The sequence below is a fragment of the Cricetulus griseus genome, chromosome 8, assembly GCF_003668045.3.
Source record: "Cricetulus griseus strain 17A/GY chromosome 8, alternate assembly CriGri-PICRH-1.0, whole genome shotgun sequence".
Classification (NCBI taxonomy): domain Eukaryota; kingdom Metazoa; phylum Chordata; class Mammalia; order Rodentia; family Cricetidae; genus Cricetulus; species Cricetulus griseus.
The window spans coordinates 75,228,920-75,252,825 of NC_048601.1; the positions used below are offsets into that span (position 1 = coordinate 75,228,920).

Here is a 23,906-nt window from a genome sequence, read left to right on the forward strand (position 1 = left end):
TCTCTTCCTCTCATCCCTCCCTCCATTTCCCCTTCTCTTTTTTAAAAATATGTACAGGGTGGTGGTGGCTCATGCCTTTAATCCCAGCACTTGGGAGGCAGAGGCAGGCATATCTCTGTGAGTTCAAGACCAGCCTGGTCTACAAGAGCTAGTTCCAGGACAGCCTCCAAAGCCACAGAGAAACCCTGTCTTGAAATCCCCTCCCCCCCAAAAAAGAACTTTTAATCTCTGAACCATCTCTCCAGCCCTCTGTGTTTTTGAGACAATGTCCCATATAGCCCAGGCTGGCCTCAAACTTACTGTGTGACTGAGGTTACACAGTCCTGTTGTCCCTACCTTCCAAGTGCTGGGATCACTGGAGAATGTCACCATGACCCCTTGCTTGCTTGCCCTTCTTGTTCTGTGAGAGTTTTGCTTTGAAGAGCAGGCTTGGCCTTGAGCTCTATATCCTCCTTCAGCATCCCAAGTGCCAGTATGCCCAGCAGGGAAAGACCTTTCTAGCAAGAGCCTGTGTTGAGGGTAAGGACATTCCTGAAAAGACCTGAAAGAAAACAGGCAGCTGCAGCAGCAGCAGCAGCAGCAGGAACAACAGTAGCAGCAGCCTAGAAAGTTTTTCACCATGTTTATGGATAAAATGTTTACTCATTCATTCATTCATTCATTCATTCACTCATTTTGAGACAGGGTTTCTCTGTGTAACAGCCCTAGCTGTCCTGGAGCTCATTCTGTAGACTTGACTGGCCTCGAACTCACAGAGATCCATGCCTGCCTCTGCCTCTGCTTCCTGGGTGCTGGGATTAAAGGCATACACCACCACTATCTGGCTACATTTACACATTTTAAAAGTCCAGTCCTTGTGTGAATCTAACCAGGGCTTCTGCTTTGTGTAGAGCTCTCCCAGGAGCTCAATGACAAGAGTGCTTGCCATAGTAAGAGTTAGGTATGCAGTTGCAGTGTGGCAGTGCCCAAAATTATTTGGTAAAAGTATGAAGATTAGGAAAACAGGACAGCAGGCACTACCCCATGCTCCTGAGATCGCTGTTTCCCACACCAACAGGGGAGTCTGGCATCACAGACTGCAAAACCAGGACCAGAGAACCTACATCCAGGATCACCAGAGAGCCACGGGGAAGCCAGGCATGGTGGAACACGCCAGCAGTCCTAGCACTTGGGAGGTTGAGGCAGGATTGCCATCATTCTGCCATCATTCATATTTGGAAGCCTTTCTGGACTACAGATTGAGAAGGGTGGGGGTAGGGGGTATGGTAGAGCACGCCTTTAATCCCAGCACTCACAACACAGGTGGATCATTGTGAGTTCAAGGCCAGCCTAACCTACATAATCTGTTCCAGGATAGCCAGAGGTCTACAGTAAGACCTTCTAGAATACAAGAGGGCGAGGGAGGAGGAGAACACCATAGTGAGCTGTCCTAAGATCTCAAGGTCCTTCCCCCAAAGCACCAGGGTGGAGGAAGTCCTCTTTCCACCTCCTACCCCACCCTCCCCACCCCCACTCCCCTGGTGAGATGCGACTTGAAGCTACTGCGGGACTTTAGAGGCCTGGCCTCACTCTAGGAAGATTAAGTCTGGCCTTCGCCCCGCCTCCTCCCACCCGCTAAGTTTAAGAGCCCTCGGGAACAGCTGGTCCTCGGAATCCTGACTCAGAAGTCTTCTGTTCCTTTAGTAGGGTGGACTCTCTCTCTCTCTCCTATTGAGCTCCTTGCATAGTCCGGGAGGTCCTCCCGCTCTTCTCCAGTCTAGATCCGTTCAGGGTCGCGCCATGTCCGGTCCAGAGCCCCAGCAGCTTGCTCCCTCAGGCGCTCAGGTTGAGTCCGGGCGCTTGGGCCCCTGTCCCGTGGCTGCGTCCCCAGTGGTCCCCCGCCGCCTAGCTCAGGGACGCCTGGAGTCCTCCTTTTCTATCGAGGCCATCCTGGCGAGACCTGAGACCCTTGGGAGAACTGCCACCCCTCTGCCGCTCTCTACCTGCATCAGTCTGAACCTCAACTCCGTGTCGCAGCACTCAGTCCTGCCCTGGGTGTGCTCTGCAGCGACCTGGCTGCCCGCCTACCTGAGCCTGGGCATCTACCCGCTGTGCACCATGCCCTGCGTGCCAGGACTGAATGTGGCTCACCTCTTCTGCCAGCAAGGCTTCAGCCTCAGCCTCACAGGTACCGGGATGGGGCTTGGAAGTGGTAGCAGATGGCATCAAAGGAAAATCCTTGTGTTAGCTGGGGCAATGGTGTATGGTACATGCCTGTAATAACAGCGGCTGTGAGTTCATAGCTGTAACAAGCATGTCAAGTCCAGAAGACAGCTTTTCACACATCTCTTCCAAGTCCTCTGGCTCACGTGTGTGCGTGTGTATTCATGCGTATGCAGGTAAGTGCACATGGATGTCAGAGGTCAATATCAGGTGTCCTTAATACTCAATCTTATTTATTATTATTATTATTATTATTATTATTATTATTATTATTATTATTATTTGCATTCCAATCCCAGTCTCCCCTCCCTTTCCTCCCTCTCTCCCCACTCCCCACCTTCCATCTACTCCATGGCGAGGGTAAGGCCTCCCCTAGGAAGTCTAAGTTTGTCCCATCATCACATTGAGGCAGGACCAAGGCCCCTCTCCACCCTCACACCCCTGTGTCTAGGCTGGGCAAGGTGTCTCTCCATATAGAATGGGCCCCACTAAGTCAGTTTGTACATTAGAATTAGATCTTGGACCCACAGCTAGTGGCCTCATATATTGTCCCAGCTTCACCATTGTCACCTATATTAAGGGAATCTAGTTCAGTCTTATGCAGGTTCCTCATTTGTCAGACCTGAGTCAGTGATCTCTCACCAGCTCATGGTCTTGACTCCTCCCTCACTTCGATTGTACTCCAGGAGCTTGGCCCATTGGTTAGTTGTGGATCCCCCCTTTAAAAAAAAAAGATTTTTTTTTACTCATTCTCTCTCTCTCTCTCCTCCCCTGCCCACCAAAGATGCTTTTACTATTATTTATGTGTATGTGTGAATGTATGCCATGTGGGTACACCTGAGGTGGCCAGAAAAAAACATTGGATTCCCTGGAGCTAGTTACAAACAAGTACAAGTGGCTGTAAGCTGGGAACCACACCTGAGTCCTCTGGAAGAGCAGCAATTGCTTGTAATTGCCAAGCCATCTCTCTAGTCCTTTTCCATCTTAATTTTGAGATAGGACCTCTCACTTAATCTGAGGCTCTCCAGTTGGCTAGACTGTCTGGCCAAAAAGCTCCCAGAGCACTCTCCTGTCTCCACAAGCTCAACCCTGCTATTTTTTTTTTTTTTTTTTTTTTTTTTTTTTTTTTTTTTTTTTTGTGCTGGGGATGAGACAGATCCTCAGTCTTGTGCCATTTACTGATTTATTGACTGAATCATCTGCTCAGCTCTTTGGAGGTTATTTCTATACAGCCGCTTCCCATTGCCCTAGGTTACCTGGCCAAGGAGAGGGAAGAGATTTGGATCCTGTGAGTTATCTCTTTCCTCCACAGTGTGTGTGTGTGTGTGTGTGTGTGTGTGTGTGTGTGTGGTGGGGGCAGGGCGGCTGGCTGCTGGCTGACTTTCCCTGCTGTTGGTTGTTCTTTAGGCTCGGAGCTGCCTTACTGTCCAGGCCTCTGGAGCCCTCTGGACTGGGTACCCACCATGGACCTTCAGGACACAGAGAGACACCAAAAGAGGGTCCCCAGGATGTTTAACTTGCAGCAGCTGGAAGAGTTGGAGAGAGTGTTTGCAGAGCAGCACAACCTGGTGGGGAAGAAGAGAGCCCAGCTGGCTGCCAGGCTGCACTTGACAGAGAATCAGGTGTGAACAGGGACCTGGGACCCAGGCTACGTGGGGATTGTCACCACCTCTGATAGGCTCCTAGTAAGGGATGGGAGGAAGACATGACCTTTTTTCTCTGCACTAGGATCCTGGGGAGAGAGGCCCTAATTATATAGAAATTCCCCATGTCATATAATATTCTTATTTGGAGCCTCATTGTATCGTTGTAAACATAATAATGTTACTCTAGTACTTGCTCCTTTTTATTTTTCTGTGTGTGTTGTGCATATGTGTGCATGTTTTTGCGTGCGTGCAGGCAAACATGTGTGCCAGTGTGTGTGCATGTGGAGGAGGCCTGAGGTTGATCATGGATCGTTCCCAGTTGCTCTACCACTTTGTTCACTCAGACAGACTCTCTCAATCAACCCCAGAGCTGGTATTTTATAGCTAGCCTCATTGGGCCAACTTGCTCTGGGGATCCTGTCTCTGCTTGCTGAGGCTGGAGTTACAGGTGGGTCAGTGGTCATTTATTTCTGGTGACCTGAACTCTGCTCTTCAGGCTTTCTTAGCAAGCCTGAGGCTTGAGCCATCTGGGCCATTTCCCCAGGTCCCTCTAGTACCTTCTGATTGTTCCCATGCTAAATAAGGCGCTGTCAGTAAAACCAAGTATTCAAGAGGCTCAATATTTAAGTAGTGACTGTTCCCTTGACCCCATATTCTCCTGCTACTGTGTCATTGCTCCATCCCATTTGTAGACAAACTTCTCAGGAGTTTGCTAGGCTCACTCTCATCCTGTCCTCACCTCCATCCTCTGTCTCTGTCTCTGTCTCTGTCTCTGTCTCTGTCTCTCTCTCTGTGTGTGTGTGTGTCTGTCTGTCTGTCTGTGTGTGTGTCTGTCTGTCTGTCTGTCTGTCTGTCTGTCTGTCTGTTTTGAAACAGGTTCTCACTAATCCCAGGCTGGTCTTGAAACTTGCTAATAGCCAAAGATAATCTTAGACTTCTAATCCTCCTGCCTCACCTCCCAAATGCTAAAATGACAAGTGTTTACCATGGTGCTGATTGTCAAACTGGTGATTTATGTGTGCTAGACCAGTGTTCTGTCTATTGATCAAATCCTAGCCCTCTGTTTTCTCTTGAAGTCATCCCAACAAGCAAGCTCCTGCCCTCAACTGACCCCTGAGCTTCACAGCCCTCAGTATGATTAGCTACACCTCCCCCACTTTGACACATTCTCCTCTTGACTTCCCTCCATCGTCTCTAGTCATTACTGTCTCCTTTCTACGCTACTTTTTCCTTTGGGACTTCATGCCATCTAGTCTCATGTTTAAAATACCATCTCTAAACTGATGGTTCAAATTTATATTCCCAGTCCAACCTTCTCTGCTAAGAATTGAACCTCATCCCGCAGCAAGTTCTCTGGGGGCTGGAACATAGTAGAGTGCTTGCCTCAAATGCACAAAGTCCTGGATTCAGTCTCCAGCACCACATAAAATGGGCACAGTAGCACACACCTGTAATCCTAGCACTCGGGAAGTAGAAGCAGGAGGACCAGGAGTTCAAGATCATCCTGAGCTACATCGTGAGTTTGAGGCTAGCCTGGGTGATATGAGACCCTGTCTCAAAACAACAAAGATATGCACTGGGATGAATGGGTGGTGACAGGAATGGCATTTTGGAGATGCTTAGCTTGTCAGGAAGAACAAATTTTATCCAGGTAGCAAAAGGTGGGCACCTCTGGAAGTGAGTGAAGGGTAAAGGTACCTGCTGACCAAATTCTGATGCCTGTCCACTGCCCCCAATTACAGGTGAAGATCTGGTTCCAAAATCGCAGGGTGAAGTATCGGAAGCAGCAAAAACTGAAATCACCTTCCTCCTCTGCCATGCAAGAGCCCTCCAGCAGCTCAGATGGCAACATCCAGAGTGAAGATGCTGAGTCAGGAGTGGCAGTTAAGGACTGAGCAGAGGCATGCTATTTGTTTGGACTAGTTTCTTCCTGGGACACCTGCTACACCTCCCAGTCCCACATCTCAATGAAGAGCTTCCTTAAGGTCAAGGGTTACGAAATGTACTTGAACAATCAAGCAAGAGATCCCTGGGAGCAGACTAATGGAATGCTGTATGTCCTTGGCTAGGTTTTTCTTCCTGTGGATAGCAGGAATGTTGACAGCTTACACATCTCTCCTGGGGAAAGCCCTTGTAGAGTGCAAACCTGGAGGTCAGGGTATAGAACTGGTGAAGTTTATAGGTCCTCTCACCTAGGGAATGGAAGCACATGTCCCAGGCCTGAGGATGGATTCATCAATTCTTTTCTGGCCTATCTGTGGAGAAGGGGCCTCCTTAATGAAGGTGTGGAAGACTCTCCCCGGAGTCTGGAGGGGAACATATTGCTTAGCCCACTTGACACAAAGTTTCCTACATTTCAACCCTGCTCCTCTTCATCTTCTCCATCCAACTCTGTACCTGAGAATGACTTTGAATTCCTGACCCTCTTGCCTCTACTTCCCACATGCTGGGATAACACCTTTTTTTGTTTTTGTTTTTATTTTTTTTCCCCCACAGATTCTCATTATGTGACATAGACTGACCTCACACTCATGGACATTCTCCTGCCTCAGCCTCTCTAGTACTAAGATAACAGATGGAAAAGCACCGTGCTTTGCCCAGCGTTTTCTTGTTTTGTCTGTTACCAGTTTGAACACAGGCTCAGGTTTATGATAATTGTCTCCTTTGGAGCAATGAACTACTTTGCCCACTATGTTTTTCTCTCAAGTGCCCACCCTTTTCCCTCTAAATTTATGTGTACCTCATTTTGCCATAGCTTCTTTTCACCCAGCATTGGCAATATGGTTCTTCCCTGAGCGAACCTCTCACCCTGCTTGGGTTTCTTGCCAGGAAGCCTGCTGAGTGCTTATTCTTGAGAAGTCAGCATCCAATATTTAAGAGCTGATTTCTGCAGTGCAGACTGTTCACCTACAGTTCCTGGGCTAGGGTGAGGTGATGGAGTGAAAGAAGGCCTGATCTTCCTCTATGAGGCTGTTCTCAGGGCCCGTTTTCCGGGGAAAGAGGAAGGAAGGTGGGTGGTGAGAGCTGAACTTTGAAAGTAACTGGCACACAAGACAGTGGACTTTAGCCAGAAATGGTGGTGTACACCTTTAATTCCAACATTTGGGAGGCAAAGGTGGATGGATCTCAAGGCTAACCTGGTCTACAGAGTTCCAGGACAGCCACGGCAACACAGAGAAAGCCTGTCATAAAAATCCAATAAAAAAAAAAAACTTGTAGACATTAATTGGCAGGCTGGAGGGAATCAAGAGCCCTGCCTCAAGAAGCCATCCTCTGGAGCTGGGCAGAGTAGTGCAGACCTGTAGCCTTAGCTTTAGGGAGGCTAACGCAGAAGGATGGTGGACTTGAAGTCAGCCAGACCTACCATTGTGAATTTGAGTCCAGCCTAAACAGTGAAACCCTGGTCCGTCAAAAACAAGGGCTGGTAGAGGCTCTTGCTGCCAAGTCTGAAGATCTGAGTTTGATCCCTGGAACCTACATGATGGAAGAGGACAACTGTTTCCCTCCAGTGCACACACCACACACGTACAGACACACTTACAAAATAACTGTAAGAAACCCTTCATTTTATAAAAACATGGGCTGAAGAGATGTCTTAGCAGTTAAAAGCACTTGTTCTTGCAGAGGACTGGGGTTTGATTCCTAGCACCTTTGTAATGGCCCACAACTATCCATCAGGCCAGTTCAAGGGATCCAAAGCACTTTTCTGACTTCTGCAGGCACCAGGCACATGCAGGCAAACATGTGCACATGCAAAAAGTTAACGAAAATAGCAAAAGAGAAATTAAAGAACTGAAACCTTTCTCTGTCCAAGTCCTCAGGGAAATCCTTCTGAATGCCAGACTCAAAAGTTCTGTTCATTAGAGGAATCCAGTCACAGTTGTCTCCTCAGGAACATCTGACTCAGTGTGTGTGTGCATACTCATATATGTTCATTGGAGGCTAGAGGTCAACACTAAATGTCTTAATTGCTCTCCTTGTGTTTTGAGACAGGTTCTCCTCTTGAACCTAGAGATAGCTCGTTTGACTAGGCTAGTTGGCCACAGAGCCCCAGGTATCACCCTATTTCTACCTCCCCAGCCCTAGGATTACAAATGTTTGCCACCATGCCCAGCCTGTTACATGGCACTGGGGATCAAACTCAGGCCCTCGTGCTTATGTGGCAAATGGCCCCAACTGGCTCACTTAAAAAACAACAAAGCAAATTCAGGGGGCAGAGGCAGGCGGATCTCTGAGTTTCAGGCCAGCATGGTCTACATAGAGACCTTGTGTCAAAATAAAAATAAAAACATCATGAAATAATTACTAGGCTGTTACCTAATTCTCAAGGGTCACCAAGAAACCATAATAGAGGAGATACAGGTCCCTTTTCAAGGGCTACATAGTCAACGGAGGGGCAAAACAACAGAATAAAGTATGGTGGTCAGGTCTAGCAACAGGAACTGGAACACCCCTCCCCAAGCCTCAGAACAACGCCTGTGCACACGCACGTCTACATCTACCTAAGGGGTCCTCTGACTACTGCTCCATAACCCCACTCTCCAAAGTCAAGAAAGTCCCTGTTACCTCAGAGGCACTGGTCCAATCTGGTTAAAATAAGACAGTCTGCCCAGCTGCAGAAGGGTTTATAAAAAAATGAAATACATTTTTAATTTTTGTTTAAATGTATGTTTATGGTTGTTTTGCCTGGGTGTGTATATGTGCACTATGTGTGTACCTGGTGCCTGAGAAGGTTGGAAGAGGGCATCAGAGCCCTCTTGAACTGGAGTTACATACACATAGTTGTGAACCAGTGTTGGGAAGCAAACCTGGGTCCTCTGCTAGAGCAACAAGTGTTGACAGCCAAGTTATCTCTCCAACCCCTAAATTTTCTTTTTCAGACAGGGTTTCATGTACTTCAGGCTAGCCTTGTGTTCACTAAGTAGTTGAGGACGACCTTGAAATTCAGATTCTCTGCCTCCACCTGAGTGTGGAGGTATTAGGAGGTATTAGACATAGTCCAGCGTGTTGGGTTTAAGCAGTATTGGGGCTCAAACCCTCTAGCTGCATGCACGCATTCTAACAACCGTAAAGCAGAAATGTTGCCAACGGGGGGGGGGGATTAAATTGAGTGAGCCCCAGAAACTAAACCGCTCCTTCCTTTCAGGATGAGGGTCAAAGAGACAGGAAATCAGCTTTCTGCTGTCCCCACACCTTCTTCTGAGTCTAAAAAACGGCTTTGTGCAGTGTTGGGGGATGATGAGGGGCTTCTGAAGCAGGAGGATAGCTGCAAGCTCGTGGCCAGCCTGGGATACATAGTGAGGTCCTGTCTCAAAAACAAGACGGCGTGAAAAGATGCAATAATAGACACTTAAGAACACAGACTGGGCTTTTTTGTTTTGTTTTGTTTGTTTCGTTTTTTTGAGGCTAGGAAGAGACTAGGGGTCTCTCCCTGGGCTAGTTCGTCAGCCGTCATTGGTTGACTCCGATACTGGCCACCGAGTCAAAATCAGATTAACAGAAGTGCAAGCACACAGGCAGGCCCGGTCAAGCAAGAGCAAGAGCAAAGCGGTGTCATCGTGGCTCAGCACGTCCTGGGCAGGGGAGGGGACGGAGGGAGGGCGTTCAGCGACTCGATGGGCGGGACCGGCGGGGCGGGTCAAGGGTCAGAAGGCGGAGGCGTGCCCAAGATGGCGGCCTCCATGTGCGACGTGTTCTCCTTCTGCGTGGGCGTGGCGGGCGGTGCCCGGGGCTCCGTGGAAGTCCGTTTTGTGAGCAGTGCCAAGGTGAGGCGGGGCTGCATTCTGCCCGGGGAGACGCCCCGGGGACCCGTGCCCACAGCCTGGAGTCCGCCCGCTCGGCGCCGGCCTGGCTCCTGCTCGGGCCCGGGGCGCAGGGTCTGCCCTGGCTGCCGGGCTCGCGGCGGTTTCGCGCGCACGGAGCCCAGTCTCGGAGCCTGCTTGCGCATCCTTCCAGAGAACGCGGCCGCTGGCGACTGGAGTCGAGGCTCTGGGAGTCCTGGGGTGGGGGCGCTCTCCTGCACCAGGCTGGGGAGATCTTGGCTGGGTTTGGGGCTTAGCTACTGGCCAGGAGGCAGGGGGTGGGTGGTGGGGAGTGCTTAGCCCAGGGGACTGAGGTATAAAGTAGCCTGGCACCCCAGCCACCCTTCAAAGTGAGGTATATATAGGTGGAGACTCGGAGAGCCAGGAAACTTGGACCAGAACCACAAACCGGGTGCTTATATGAAGGGTTTTAAACAAGAAAATGACACGATTTCGTGATTTGTTTTATCGTGGGTTGTTTTGTTTTGTTTTTTTCCTTCGAGACAGGGTTTCTCTGTGTAGCTTTGGAGCCTATCCTAGCACTCTTTCTGGAGACCAGGCTGGCCTCAAACTCACAGAGATCCTCCTGCCTCTGCCTCTCGAGTGCTGGGATTAAAGGCGTGCTTTTTTCTGTCATATCTTAATTATCACCCCCTGAGAGCAAAGGTCTTGATGCTGGGTTTCAGTGCAAAGAGACCTTTGTTCTCTCAAGCACTGCTTTTTCCTCTGTCTTTGCCAGTTGACATATGCAAAATGGTATTGTTTTATCTTCATTTGCATTCCTAAGGCTAAAAGTCAAGCTGAATTAATAGTAATAATATAATAATAACGTGCATATCCTTGGTCCTTGGCCCAGGATGATATCTCTGTAGTCATCAGTTGTCAGCATCTCCATATCTGTCCAGGTTCCTATCCTAAACTTCTCTTGCTGTCTTTCTGTTCCATACGCTTTGGGAGCACTCCTCTCCTTGGGTGGGAAGTCAGCCTCCCTGCATCCTGTGTGACCTTAGCTGTTCACATCCCCATTACCAGCCAGAGCTGGTGCTCCTGGGGCCCACAGTTTGAGGTGTCTCAGATCTGGTAATAATCACTTTTCATGTCTACCACCCTCTCCTGTCTTGGCCTTTTCTTCACTTTCTTCTCATTTTTTACTTCCTCCAATCTCCTTTCCCAGTTCTGTCCTAGCCTTCTCTCAGGACCCCAGCTGGTGACTGGCTAGTGGCCCTGTTCTGTATTCTAGCACTCAGAAGACTGAGGCAGGAGGACTGTTGTAAGTTCCAGGCCAGCCTGGGGTACAGAGTAAAATCCTGTCTAAAAACAAAACAACAGCAACTAAACCTCCAGCTGGTCATGTTCCACTGCCTACCCCTAGCCTTCTGCTGGGGAGAATCACCTTCCATTGTGCAAACAGCACGAGGCTTTATTGTAGTTGTTTAACGAGCTAACCCCATGTTATCTCGGGTCTTTCACCCACCAGCCATGGCGGATGGCTAGCAAAGACAGCTCAAAGGGGTTGCATGGAGATCTTGTAGGGCAGTAGAAGGGTAGTGTCTAGGGGTACACACAGGCTCAGGATTGGTGTGCCTCCAGGCTTGGAGGGCTTGCCCTATGTTGATTGGTCAACTGGTTGTCATGGTCTATTATAGGCCCTCCCAGGGTGGCTGCTATGCTCTTCGAGTCATTGCTGTGCACTTGTCCAAAAAGCACACCCAGAGCCGTAAAGCATAGCACCACCAGCTAACTTCTGATTGGTTCCTCGCCACGAGGCCGGCATCTGACCTCTTAGTGACCAAGGCAAGGTCAGACAAGCACTTGTTCGGCTGTTATGGCTGCCGAAATGGGGAGCTGGTCCCTTCAATGGCAGCTGTAGTCAACTGGTGGTTGATTTGTAACTTTTTTCTCCTTTGTGCCATCTTCCTCAGGTTACCACGTAACACTAATGCCTGGCTTAGGGTAGAATGAGAACTACTTATTCTTTGAAAGTTTTAGAGAACTATCTCCTGAAGCATGGTGGGAAGGGACAAGTGTGAGCATAGTTTTAGCTACTTTGCACTGCTTCTCTTGATATTAATAGGAATGATTTCTAGATCTCTATGAATTGTTATGTCAGAGACAAATCAGTGGGGACAGAAGCCTAATTTGAAGTTCTCTAGGTGCTGCCGTACACTATCTAGATCCAAGAATAGCTTGTTATTTTGGGCTTGCTTTCTTTTGAATTATCTTGATTATTGTATTTTTCTTTGTTTTTGTTTTTGTTTTTTTTGAGACAGGGTTTCTCTGTATTGTTTTGGAGGCTGTCTTGGAACTCGCTCTGTAGACCAGGCTGGCCTCGAACTCCCAGAGATCCTCCTGCCTCTGCCTCCAGAGTGCTGGGATTAAAGGTGTGCGCCACCAAGGCCCGGCATGATTATTGTATTTTTCTAAAAATGTCACTTATGGAAGATTTTAGTTTTTTAATGGAACTTCATGCACTTTAAAGTATCTTATTATTACTTGTGTGTGTGGTATGTGTATATCTGGACATGGATGCATGTGTGCCACATCATGTAGAGGTCAGAAGACCTTGAGTAGCTGATTCTCTGTTTTCACTGTGAGATCTGGAGATGGAACTCAGGTCATCAGATTTGGTGCAGCACACTTTCACCCACTGAGCCATCTGGCTGCCCTCATAATAATAATACTATTAAATATACTATCTGGTCTAAGAGTTTTGTATAATCCTCTCTTAAAGTTTGTCTTCCCTCCTTCCGTTCCTCCCTTCTCTTGTCCTTTTATTCCTTCTGATATGGTCTTACTATGTAGCTCAGTGGAACCCATTATGTCAGCGGTTCTTAACCTCTGAGTCACAAGCCCTTTGGATTGTGACTTTTTCACAGGGGTTGCCTAAGACCATCCGAAAACACAGATATTCACATTACGATTCATAACAGTAGCAAAATTACAGTTATGAAATATCAATGGAAATAATTGTATGGTTGGAGGGCTGAGGACCACATTATGTAGTTTAGGTTAGACTTGAACTTCAAAGTAGTCCTCTTGCATCAAGCTCCCAGATTCTGGGACAAGAGGTATGAGTCACAATGCCCAACCTTGAATGCTCCTCAATCTTCTGCATTGGAACTGTTTTTCTTTAAATACTTTGGTATGTTTGAGGAATTAGTGACATTAGAAAGGAACAACTCTCGATTATTTCTTTTTGCTTTTTATTTTTTGTTTTTTTTTTTTTTTTGAGTGGCTTTGAACTCCCGATTCTCCTTCCTCCTACATGCTGGGGTTACAGACACCAACCACCATTCCTCTGGTCCTCCTTTGCTTTAGTGACTAAATATTTTCTTCATTTGGTCTTTCAAGACCTAAGGGAGAGGGAGATCTATAGGTATTTTTTTTTTTTCCTTGACAGGATTTCTCTGTGGAACCAGGCTGGACTCTGCCCTAGCCTCAGAGATCTTCCTGTTTCTGCATTCCAGAGGATAAAACAAGTTTGAAGCTAGGTGTGTGTGTGTGTGTGTGTGTGTGTGAGAGAGAGAGAGAGGGGGGGGAATATTTTAAGGGTTGTTTCCCTCACTCTTTATCTTGATGTGGAAGTGTGCCAGCTAGGCTTCTTAACCTTTAGCACTGGGATTTAAGGCATGCACCACTATGTCTGGCTAGTTACCCAGTTTCTTTTTTGTTTTGTTTTTTGAGACACAGTTTCTCTATAGCTTTGGAGCCTGGCTTGAAACTCACTCTGTAGACCAGGCTGGCCTCAAACTCACAGAGATCCACCTGTCTCTGCCTCCCAAGTGCTGGGATTAAAGGTGTGTGCCACCACTACCTGGCCATTAATTACCCAGTTTTAAGATTTGAAATTGTCAGAAGTCTCATGGGTCTCTGTTCTTGCTGCTTTGTGCCATCCAGGAAGACTGAGTTTTCATTTTGTTTGACCCCAGGGGCAACAAAGTGCCGATAGGGCTTCCAGAAAAGCAGTCAAGGGGCAATTCTGGGCCTTGCCTCTCACTTTATTTCACCTTCCCTGTTCTATAATTAGCTTCTAGAGCTGGGTAGTGGCACGTAACTGTTATCCCTACCTGGGAAGAACTAGCGCAAGTTCAGGGGCAGCCTGGGCTACGTAGGGAGACACTGTCAAAAAAAAAAAAAAGGAGGAGGAGGAGGAGGAGGAGGAGGAGGAGGAGGAGAAGAAGAAGAAGAAGAAGAAGAAGAAGAAGAAGAAGAAGAAGAAGAAGAAGAAGAAGAAGAAGAAGAAGCTCTGAGTGTGGCAAAGGCCCATCTGCACCGAATGTCAGTGCTACAGGGAAACAGGAAGCTGCTGTGGCGACCACAGTGACAGGGCATTTTCTCTGCCACTTTGTGATGGCACCTCCTTGTTGGCAAGAACACCATCACTTGCTGAAGCAGTAACTGCCTAGACTCAGAGTTCTTATGAATTCTTGAGCTTGCTCAGAGGATAAGGATGGAGCGAGATGTGGTGGCTGACACCTGTAAATACAGTATTGCAGAGGACAAAACAAGTTTGAAGCAGTCTCCTCCCTCCCTCCCCCACCTCTCTCTCTCTCTCTCTCTCTCTCTCTCTCTCTCTCTCTCTCTGTGTGTGTGTGTGTGTGTGTGTGTATGAGAGAGAGAGAGAGAGAGAGAGAGAGAGAGAGAGAGAGAGAGGATGAGAATAGTTCAAGGGCTGTCTCTTCTCTTCATCCTGATGTGTAAGTTATGCCAGGCTAGGCTTTGTGTGTCGGGGGAGTGGGAGTGAGATTTTCAAGACAGGGTTTCTCTATAGTCCTGGCTGTCCCCGGAATTACTATGTTGACCCTAGGTGGACTTGAACTCAGATATGCCTGCCTCTGCCTCTGCCTCTGTCTCTGCCTCTGCCTCTGCCTCTGTAGTGCTAGGATTAAAGGTGTGTTCTACCATTGCCTGGCTCAGAATAGGTTTCTTCACCTTCAGCATGCATAGGAATTGCCAGCATCCTGTTAAGATGCAGATTGTGACCTGTGCTGTGGCTTAGGTGGGAAAAGTGCTCATCATGCAAGCCTGACAACTTGAGTTCATCCCCAGATGCCACAGTGAAAGGAGAGACCCACGCCCACGGTTGAAGGTTGCCATCTGACTGCCACACAGCACCTGCACTCATGACATCTTCCTGTCTCTGCCTCTTCGGAGCTGGGTTACAGGCATTTTACAGACATCTGGATTACTAATGTGGGGACTGGGATCCAAACTCTGGTCTTCATGATTATAGAACAAGTGCACTTAGCTACTGACCCATCATTCAAGCCCCCCCCCCCTTTTTTTTAAAGAAGGTCTTACGTAGCCCAGGCTAGCCCCAAACTACTGATCCCCCTGTTTCCATGTGCTAGGATTATAGGCATGTGTCACTGTGGCAGGTTTGGAGCTATATCTTACCCTGTGTGTTCTCTGTCCTGTTAGGGAAAGGGACTGTTTGCTACACAGCTGATCCGGAAGGGAGAGACCATCTTCATTGAAAGGCCCCTGGTGGCTTCACAGTTTCTCTGGAATGCACTTTATCGGTACCGGGGTAAGCATATCTTGCCTGCTTTAGGTAGCAGTTGGACTCATCCATTTTGTGCGTGGAAGAGAGCCTCACACATCTTCCAGCTAACACTCTGGGTATTGGGAGGAAATGCTGTCTTTCCCTGGGGAACAGGACCTGAGAACCACATCTCTGCCTACCTTTGTGTTTGGCACTGTGTACCTGCAATGGGAAATGCCTCCAAAATGCTTTTTGGGGAGGATGCTCTCTCAGACAGAACTTAAGAGTCTGCTCCCATATTATACACTTATGGTCGTCATGCTGAAGAGCTCTGTACCAAATTAGATGTCCCATTTGGAAAGTGGTGCTCATGCTCAGCAGAGACTGAGGTAGGGGCCAGAGCAAGTGGGGTCTTTAGCTTTGCCAGCCATAGGCCTCTTCATATTTTTCTTAAACTAGAGACAAACTGGAAGGAGCACCAGTCTGAGGCAGGGGTCCCCATGGACTGAGTCTGATGGAAAAGCATGAGATCAGGAGGAGCTGGAGGGTTCTTGAAAGAAGGACCTTACTGTGTCTGGCTTTCCTGCAGCCTGTGACCACTGTCTTCGGGCACTGGAGAAGGCAGAGGAGAATGCACAGAGGCTGACTGGGAAACCAGGCCAGGTTCTCCCACACCCAGAGCTGTGCAGTGTGCGCAAGGATCTCCACCAGAACTGCCCGCATTGCCAGGTGAGCACCCCTGGGGAATGACAGGAAAGGAAGCAGGCCAAGGAGGCTTTAGTCAAGTCATCATTGGCAAGACAAAGTTTGAACAGACCTGGTCCATTCAAGGCTCACAGTCCAGTGTGTGACAGTGAAAGGGCTCAGTAATTGTTTGGTTTCTTTGCTGCCAGTGTCCATCATCCAGAAAATAGGTGTGGTGGGACATGCTTTTCCCTTCATTTAGTATAAGAAGCTTAGGTTAGGTGCATGCCCCTAGAGCACCCTATATTATCTACTCAGAGCTCTTGTTATGGGGCTGTTATAGAAAGAATGCAGTTAAATGAGGTGAGTACCCAAGGTCCTGTGGGCTAACCTCCACCCCACCTAACAGGTGATGTACTGCAGTGCAGAATGCCGGCTGGCAGCTGCGGAGCAATACCACCGAGTCCTGTGCCCAGGCCCATCGCAGGGTGACCCCCGGCACCCCCTCAATAGGCTGCAGGAGGCATGGAGGTAGGTCTCTTCCTCTCTTTATCTTTCCCTCCATTCCAGCCTTAGCTCAGCAGCTCTTTCAAGTTTTCATGAGTTACATCCCCAAGATGTGTTCTTCATTGTTAGGTGTAAACAGAAGTCATAGTTTTCAGAACCCTGCCTTTAATCTGAACAACCAGCCCTACCATCTTCAGCCTTTTTCAGACTCCCAGAGAGAGTCCACCAAACCCTAAGGGATACAAAGTTGCCCAAGTCCAGCCTTTGATAACTGATGGACAGGCAGGAAGTGTCGCTGTGGCCATCAGAGTGGGCTTTCCAGGCTCTGCTCCTAGGAAGGGAATTTCTAGGCTACACTTTCTCTTTCCCCAGGAGTGTTCACTATCCTCCGGAGACTGCAAGTATAATGCTGATGGCTCGGATGGTGGCTACTGTGAAACAGGTGAGCCAGAGAAGCTGACCCCCCAATCAGCCCTGGTTCTCAGTCACCTGACCTTGCTTGGATGCCCTTGCTCCTGGGTTTTCCCAAAGGATAGCTGCTTGCTATGTAGAACCTCCAGTGCATGCTAACCAGAAATCAGGCATTGGTCGTGGGCTTTGCCTATCTTCTTTTTTTCTGTGAGATGTCTGTCTGATGGAGCAGCAGTTCCTGAATTTGACTGATAGACATCACTGTCCCAGGACAGTGTCTGTTACATGAAGTGAGAGATGCCATGCTGACTCCTTCTGTCTGTGTTGTTCCTCCCCAGTGGCCTTCTGTTCTCTCAGTGTTCTGAGTTGGCAAGCTCTGCTTCATCTAGGAAATGGCTGTGGTGGTGGGGACTGAGGGGTCTGAGGGGCAGACCCAGGCAGAAGCTCTTGGATGGCAGTCATTCCCTGATGGTGGTCATTCCCTTGAGAAACATAAGCCCCCTGTTCCACATGGGCACATGGCCCTTATGTGTCTTCGTCCTGCAGGCCAAGGACAAGGACCACTGGGTCAGGCTTTTTTCCCAGTTCTGCAGCAAAACGGCTAATGAGGAGGAAGAAATTGTCCACAAACTCCTGGGGGACAAATTCAAGGTTGGTTTTCTCCCATGGCCTCGTCCCCTACCCGTCACATAGCCTGGGGTGTCCATGGCTACTTTTAGGGGACTAACTCCACATTTGGTCTCTTTTCAGCTACAATAGGGGTTAAAGCCTGGTCCTAAAAATCCCTTCAAAGAATGTTCATTCCTGGCCCCATTTACCTTTGTGACCTAATACAGACCTAAGATTGAAAGTAGGGAGAGGGGCTGCATGTCCTACCCAAGAGTGCTTGTCAGGTACGCCATGCGGAAAGGCAATACTTTCGAGGAAGGCAGCAGTAGGCACATCAGGTTTTCTGGAGAGTGGAGGGCTGGGGGTCCACAGGTCAAGGAGTGGTGTGAAATTCCTGTGGTGAGAATAAGACACTAAGGACCTCAGCTTTCCTTTGGAGCTGCCAAAGTGGGGAGGCTACCAGAGGGTAGAGACTGTCCAAGGGAGGCAGACAGAGGGTGGGATTGCAGCTGTGGGAAAGATGTATCTCATAGTGTTGTTGTACTGGATCTAGAAAAAAGGAGGGCTGGGTGGTGGCGGCACACACCTTTAATCCTAGCACTTGGGAGGCAGAGTCAGGTGGATCTTTTGTTTTGTTTTGTTTTTCGAGACTGGGTTTCTCTATGGCTTTGGAGGCTGTCTTGGAACTAGCTCTTGTAGACCAGGCTGGTCTCGAACTCACAGAGATCCACCTGCCTCTGCCTCCCGAGTGCTGGGACTAAAGGTGTGCGCCACTAACACCCAGCCATGAGTCAGGTGGATCTTTGTGAATTTGAGGCCAGCTTGGTCTACAAGAGCTAATTCCAGGACAGCCTCCAAAAGCCAGAGAGAAACCCTGTCTCAAAAACAAAAAACAACCAAACAAACAAACAAAAAAAAACAACACCTTTTCCCTCCTTCATCTGATTTTTTTTCTCACTACCTGGTGCTAAGGGGAAGTCTCCAGGGTGCAAGTGTTCCTCTGTTTCCCCTAAACCAGGGCCAACTGGAACTTCTGCGTAGGCTCTTCACAGAGGCCCTGTACGAGGAGACCCTGAGCCAGGTGAGTGTGGGAGGATGGGACCTGAAGCCTTTCTTCCCAGTGCTCCAGGCCTGGAGTTGAAGTGAGGCCGGCTCTCAGAAGCTTCCCACTACAGAGCTGGATTAGGAAGAAGAGCCCCATGCTCATTTCTCTCTCCCAACAGTGGTTCACGCCTGATGGATTCCGGTCTCTCTTTGCTCTTGTTGGGACCAATGGTCAAGGGATTGGAACCAGGTTAGGAGAGAATGTTCTAGACCTTGGGGTTCAGATGGGAGATTAATGTAGGAAGGTAGTCACAGATTCTTTCAAGATGGGTGGGATTGGGTATTGCACTGACCTGGCTGGGAGGAATGAGGCAGGGGAATCTGCTGCTCTTTTGGGAATATGGGGCCCTTACTCCAGAAAAAGAACAAGGCAGTGGGAGACTCTTCTGCCTGGGCAAAGCATGATGGACATGGAGAGCCCTGTGACCTGAGCTATTTCTAACCATGGGCTGCTGGGACTTCCAGCTCCCTCAGCCAGTGGGTACATGCCTGTGATGCGCTGGAGCTGAAGCCTCAGGACCGGGAACAGCTGGACACCTTCATTGACCAGTTGTACAAGGACATTGAGGCAGGTTGGTGAGAGGGCTGTGGCTTCCCCCATCTTTGGAGCTTCCCGAGTCAGATAGCGGACCCAGTTCTTGCCAGGGAGTGCTAAACTTAGGGTAGGAGGCGAGAATCCCTATGTGCCCATGGGAAGCTTCAGATCTAGCCACAGGACATGCAGGTGAGCATGGTCTTGAGAAAGACCATGGAGAGATGGCTCAGTGGTTGAGAGCACTGATGACTGCTCTTCCAGAGGTCCTGAGTTCAATTCCCAGCCACCACATGGTGGCTCACAACCATTGCTATTGGAATCTGATGGATTTGTGCAAATAGAGCACATAAAATAAATTTTTTTGGTTTTTCCGAGACAGGGTTTCTCTGTGTAGCTTTGGACATAAAATAAATCAGAGAGAGAGAGAGAGAGAGAGAGAGAGAGAGAGAGAGAGAGAGAGAGAGAGAAAGAATGGTCCTGAGACCACTTGGTGGGAGGAGGGAGAGCGCCAGATAGATAGGTAGTGGTGCAGACAGAAGAGCAAAGCTTGTCTCAGAGAAGCAATTTTAAGTAAACTAGACCTGGGAGTCTAATTTGTAGGGGTGGCAGGACAGCTGAGCTGGTGTCTGTTCTTGTGAGTTTAGTTTCCTTTTCCCACTGGCATCTTCACATTACTTTCTTACAGCAACCGGCGAGTTCCTTAACTGTGAAGGGTCTGGCCTCTTTGTGCTTCAAAGCTGCTGTGAGTCTCCGCACTGGGAGGAATGGGCCCACATATTTCTGCCTTTACCCGGTCATCTTTCCCAGTTTGCCCTTTGTGGCCTGACCAGGTCAAGTCTAGAAGTGGGGTTAGGTCTGTGTTTCTTTGGAAATTCTCTTAGAAATTATTGCTCTATCAGTTTTATTCATTCACTCCTCCTTCCCCCCTTTCTTCCTTCATCCATTCATTGTTTTTGTTTGTTTGCGGTGTTAACTGGAAGCCAAACCCGAGGCTTCCCCCCCAGCCTTCTTGTGTTTTAGCAGATATTTACAGTGGGTAAATATCTTTAGCCTCCACCTAAGGGGGAGGCACAAAGCCCTGTTTCTTCTTGGCAAAGGGAGGCATGGGCATTGTACCACCACTGCCCTATGGGATGTGGTCAGGAAGCACTGGGGGAGCCTGAGGCCTGCAGGATCTTGGGGGGGGGGGGGGTCTCAGGCTGGGAAAGTCTCCTTAGCACTTTCTGGGAAGGTCAAGGCCACCTCGTACACAGACCTTTTCCAGATTCCAGTTTCCCCTCCTCCTGCTTTTCTCACTACTAAATAACCTCTCCTCCCAGGCTGGGTGGTCAGGGGTTCCAAATCAGCAGACAGAAATAAATGGTCTATTGCAGATGCCCTCAGAGCCCCATGCCTCCCTTGGTGAGACAATGGCAAGTATCTGAGAACATGGTCAGTTTTGTGGAGTGAGGGTGGGGGTGGAGCTGGCAATGGTATAAGACACATTGTATCAGGTACCAAGACAGGAAATGGGGTCTCACACCTGCTCTTCCCTGCAGTGTTAACCATGAAGTGACCTAGGCCTCTGTAGCAGTAAGGCTTTTTTTTTTTTTTTTTTTTTTTTTTAAAGAGTTTTGAGCCCAGGTTGACCTTGAACTTGCTATGTAGCCAAGAATGATTTTGAACTCTTGATCCCCCTGGCTCCACCTCCTAAGTGCTGAGATTATAGGCATAGCATGTCCAGCTTTGTTTTGTGTCTCTTGAGCCCTGATTAGACTGGAACTTATTCTGTAGTCCAGTTGGGCCTCAAACTTACAGCAAATCCTATCTGGCTCATGGAGAAATTTTTATATTCATTTGTTCCACTGCTCCCCAAGTACTGTGATTAAAGGCGAGTGCCACCACACACTGCTTTGTTTTGTTTGAACTTTTATTTACACACACAGGCTGTGGTATACATATGGAGGTCAGAGTCAGTTCTGTCTTTCTAATAAGTGGGTCCTAGGGATCACACTCAGGTTGTCAGGCTTGAAGCAAGCACCTTTACTTGCTGAGTCATCTACCCATCCCTAGAATTACATTTCTGTTGGGTTTTTGTTTGATGTTTGTCTGCCCCCACCCCCAACTGTGTTTCTCTGTGTAGCCCTGGCTGTCCTGGAACTGGCTCTGTAGATCAGGCTGGCCTCAAACTCAGAGAGCCACCTGCCTCTGCCCCCCAAGTGCTGAGATTAAAGGTATGTGCCACTACCACCCAGCTAGAACTACCATTTAAAAAAAACAAAACTGATTTTAATTGCTGGGCATAGGGATGTATCTGTGAGTCAGAGGCAAGGACATATAAGTCAAGGGTAGTCTGACCCTGATTCAAAACTAAGGGCTGAGGGTGTAGACCAGTCGGGGGAATGCTTGCCTCGTATGTGTAATGTCTTGGGTTCTACATACGCATACTTCACTTGTTATCTGTCTTTTGTGACCCAGGCAACCACAGTTGTGTCCCCAATGCAGAGACCTCCTTCCCAGAAAACAACTTCCTTTTGCATGTTACCGCCTTGGAAGATATTAAGCCAGGCGAGGTGAGAGGGCTGGGCAGCAGGGGTGGGTATAGGGCCTTGCAGCTTCTCTCCAGGGAGCAGCAGTAACTAGCTGGAGTCCTTTGTTAGGCAGCAGAGCTTGAGTCTTTTTGCCCATGAGTATGCTCCAATATCTCCCACTTCTTCAAGAAAGTCTTCAGAAAAGTCTCAGATTGAAGTAGAGCTATGTGCCCAGGTGATTTGTTTGTGGCTTGAGCCACAGGAGTTAGTATAGATTGAGGGTCCTGGTTGGTGGCCACAGCCTGAAGAAACTTTCTCCTATACAAGTTACCATGCTAAGATTAACCTCTTGATCCCATCTATAGAACTTGGCTACTGGCTGGTTTTCCTCAGGGTCTGAGGCCAATCTCCATCCTTATCTATCTCTTATCCTTATCCAGGTGGGGGTCTTGCCTGCTGGAGCCATGGGAATGGATTAGTGTTGAAGGACATTGAAGACCTAGCTTCTGGGCAAGGAACAGTGGTTGACAATAGATAAGGCAGTTATTGGGGAAGCTCTTTTCCTGTCTGATGGAGGGCATAGGCAATCATACCTTCCTCTACCCCACAGGAAATCTGTATCAGCTACTTAGACTGCTGTCAGCGGGAGCGCAGCCGCCACAGCCGCCACAAGATCCTCAGGTGCCAGCTGGGGACATAGTTGGGCTCTGGGCTCTTCCTTCCTAGCAGCTGCCTGACTTGTCACCCCTTTACTTTGAAGGGAGAACTACTTGTTCATCTGTTCCTGTCCCAAATGCCTGGCAGAGGCTGATGACCCCAATGTGACCTCAGAAGAGGAGGAAGAGGAAGATGAAGAGGAAGGAGAGCCAGAAGATGCAGAGCTAGGGGATGAGATGACTGACGTGTGACGTAACCCTGCCTGGAAGGGGCCCTGCCCAGACACACTGCTGGAAAAGGGGGTCCCTCCTCCACAAATGTGGCTGGAAGGAACATCCCCCTCATCCTTGCACCCATTGCCTGCTTTCTCCCTTCTGGCATTCTGTCAGAGCTGAGGAGAGAAGCTGGACCTGAGCATCCCCCCTCCCCCCAACCAGACCTCATGCCCTGAGCACTGCTGCTGAGCTGCATCGGCCCTGTGCTATCACCAAGCCTTCTAGAACTGATATTCCCTTGCCACGCTCCACTGTAGCCGTGAGACTGGAACAGGCTCCAGGCCTCATAGTGTTCTTCCTCTGGGTCCCTTGGCCCATACTCACCTATCCACCTGAGGCTTGGCCCCTCTTGACTGGGTGTTAATTTGAGGGGAACAACAAAATGGCCAATCTGAACACAGACTGGTTTCCTTGACAGAAAGAGGTGATGTGATGCCTTACCTCTTCCTACCACAGCTGCAACTGAAGTAATGGCCTGCCACTTGCCAGCAAGAGGCAAGAACAAAGGTCTAGGCCTTCAGAACACTTCAAAATACTCTGTGCCAGGCGTGTTGGGTTGTTCCCATTGGACACTGGGGAGGTAGAGATTAACCTGTTCTCCAGACTCCAGATTGCTGTGCCTTGCCTCTTAGTCTCAGGCAAGGTGGCTAGCCCTATAAGGTGTGGAAGAGGCCTGTCTTCATCAGGACTCTAGCAGTATGGCAGATATGCTCCTTACTTTAGGATGCTCCAATCTTCCCTGGGACCAGCTGAAATGGCCCAGCAAAGGACCTGACTCAGACAACCGCCTTTAGGATGTCTATAGAGGAACACTGAAGTCTTCCAGAAACCTGAAGGAGCTGGGCAGATGCTTGGAGATGAGCCATGACTTTGTTCCCTCCTCGCCACAGATGACCATCTCATTCTTGGGGTGGGCATCTTGGAGATGACAGCTACCGCTCCCATTCTTTCCCTGAGAGGCCTGCACATGGCCCAGCAAGGGGCTCCCAGGGAGGACCCGTGCCTATGCTACAGGCTCATTCCAAGGTGGAACAGGTAGAACGTGCCTGACTGGCCCCCTCACCTGTTGGACACACTCCTTCACAACATCCAGCACCCCTCTCTCCCTCTGGTCTCAATAAAATGTGAGTGGTGATAGGCCCCTGCAGCAATGCTTTGTGGAGAATGGGCTGGGTGGACCACTCTGAGCCTGCTGTAGTCAAGAAGGTGGGTGCAAAGGGCACAAGTTAGACCAGTGGGTGGCAGTGGAATGCTCCAGGTTTCTCAGTAGTGCTTATACTCTCAGCCACTCTGGTTTGTAAACATCACTAAAGCCAGAATGAGGGTTTCTGAGGTTGGGTTTCAATTGCTAACTCTAGGTACAACAGTCTTCCCAGAGGGTTGGACCACAACTAGCAGTCTGTACTAATCCTAATGGGCTTGAGAAGCCATGGCCTTCTGTGAGGCTCCCCTAAAAGCAGCAGTATGATGTCACAAGTCC

At 48.9% G+C, this 23,906-nt stretch overlaps 2 protein-coding genes across 3 annotated transcripts; both read left to right on the forward strand.

The window, feature by feature from the left end:
• The first annotated feature begins 1,779 nt into the window (after positions 1-1,779).
• On the forward strand, positions 1,780-5,743 carry Noto (notochord homeobox). Its single transcript, XM_027428737.2, has 3 exons — positions 1,780-2,167; positions 3,610-3,824; positions 5,591-5,743. The coding sequence occupies exons 1-3, from the start codon at positions 1,780-1,782 to the stop codon at positions 5,741-5,743; spliced, it is 756 nt and encodes a 251-aa protein (XP_027284538.1).
• A 3,747-nt stretch (positions 5,744-9,490) lies between these two features.
• Smyd5 (SMYD family member 5) lies at positions 9,491-23,566 on the forward strand. Of its 2 annotated transcripts, XM_027428752.2 has the most exons (13): positions 9,491-9,613; positions 15,071-15,179; positions 15,724-15,863; positions 16,228-16,349; positions 16,698-16,767; positions 17,283-17,387; positions 18,364-18,426; positions 18,569-18,639; positions 18,915-19,021; positions 19,670-19,726; positions 21,442-21,536; positions 22,105-22,175; positions 22,255-23,566. In XM_027428752.2, exons 1-13 carry the CDS (start codon positions 9,518-9,520, stop codon positions 22,400-22,402), a joined length of 1,254 nt encoding a protein of 417 aa, XP_027284553.1. In that variant the 5' UTR covers positions 9,491-9,517; the 3' UTR covers positions 22,403-23,566. The 2 variants fall into 2 exon arrangements, with proteins under 2 accessions (XP_027284553.1, XP_035304480.1); XM_035448589.1 differs by lacking the exons at positions 21,442-21,536; positions 22,105-22,175; positions 22,255-23,566 and adding an exon at positions 20,304-20,396.
• The last annotated feature ends 340 nt before the right edge of the window (positions 23,567-23,906 follow it).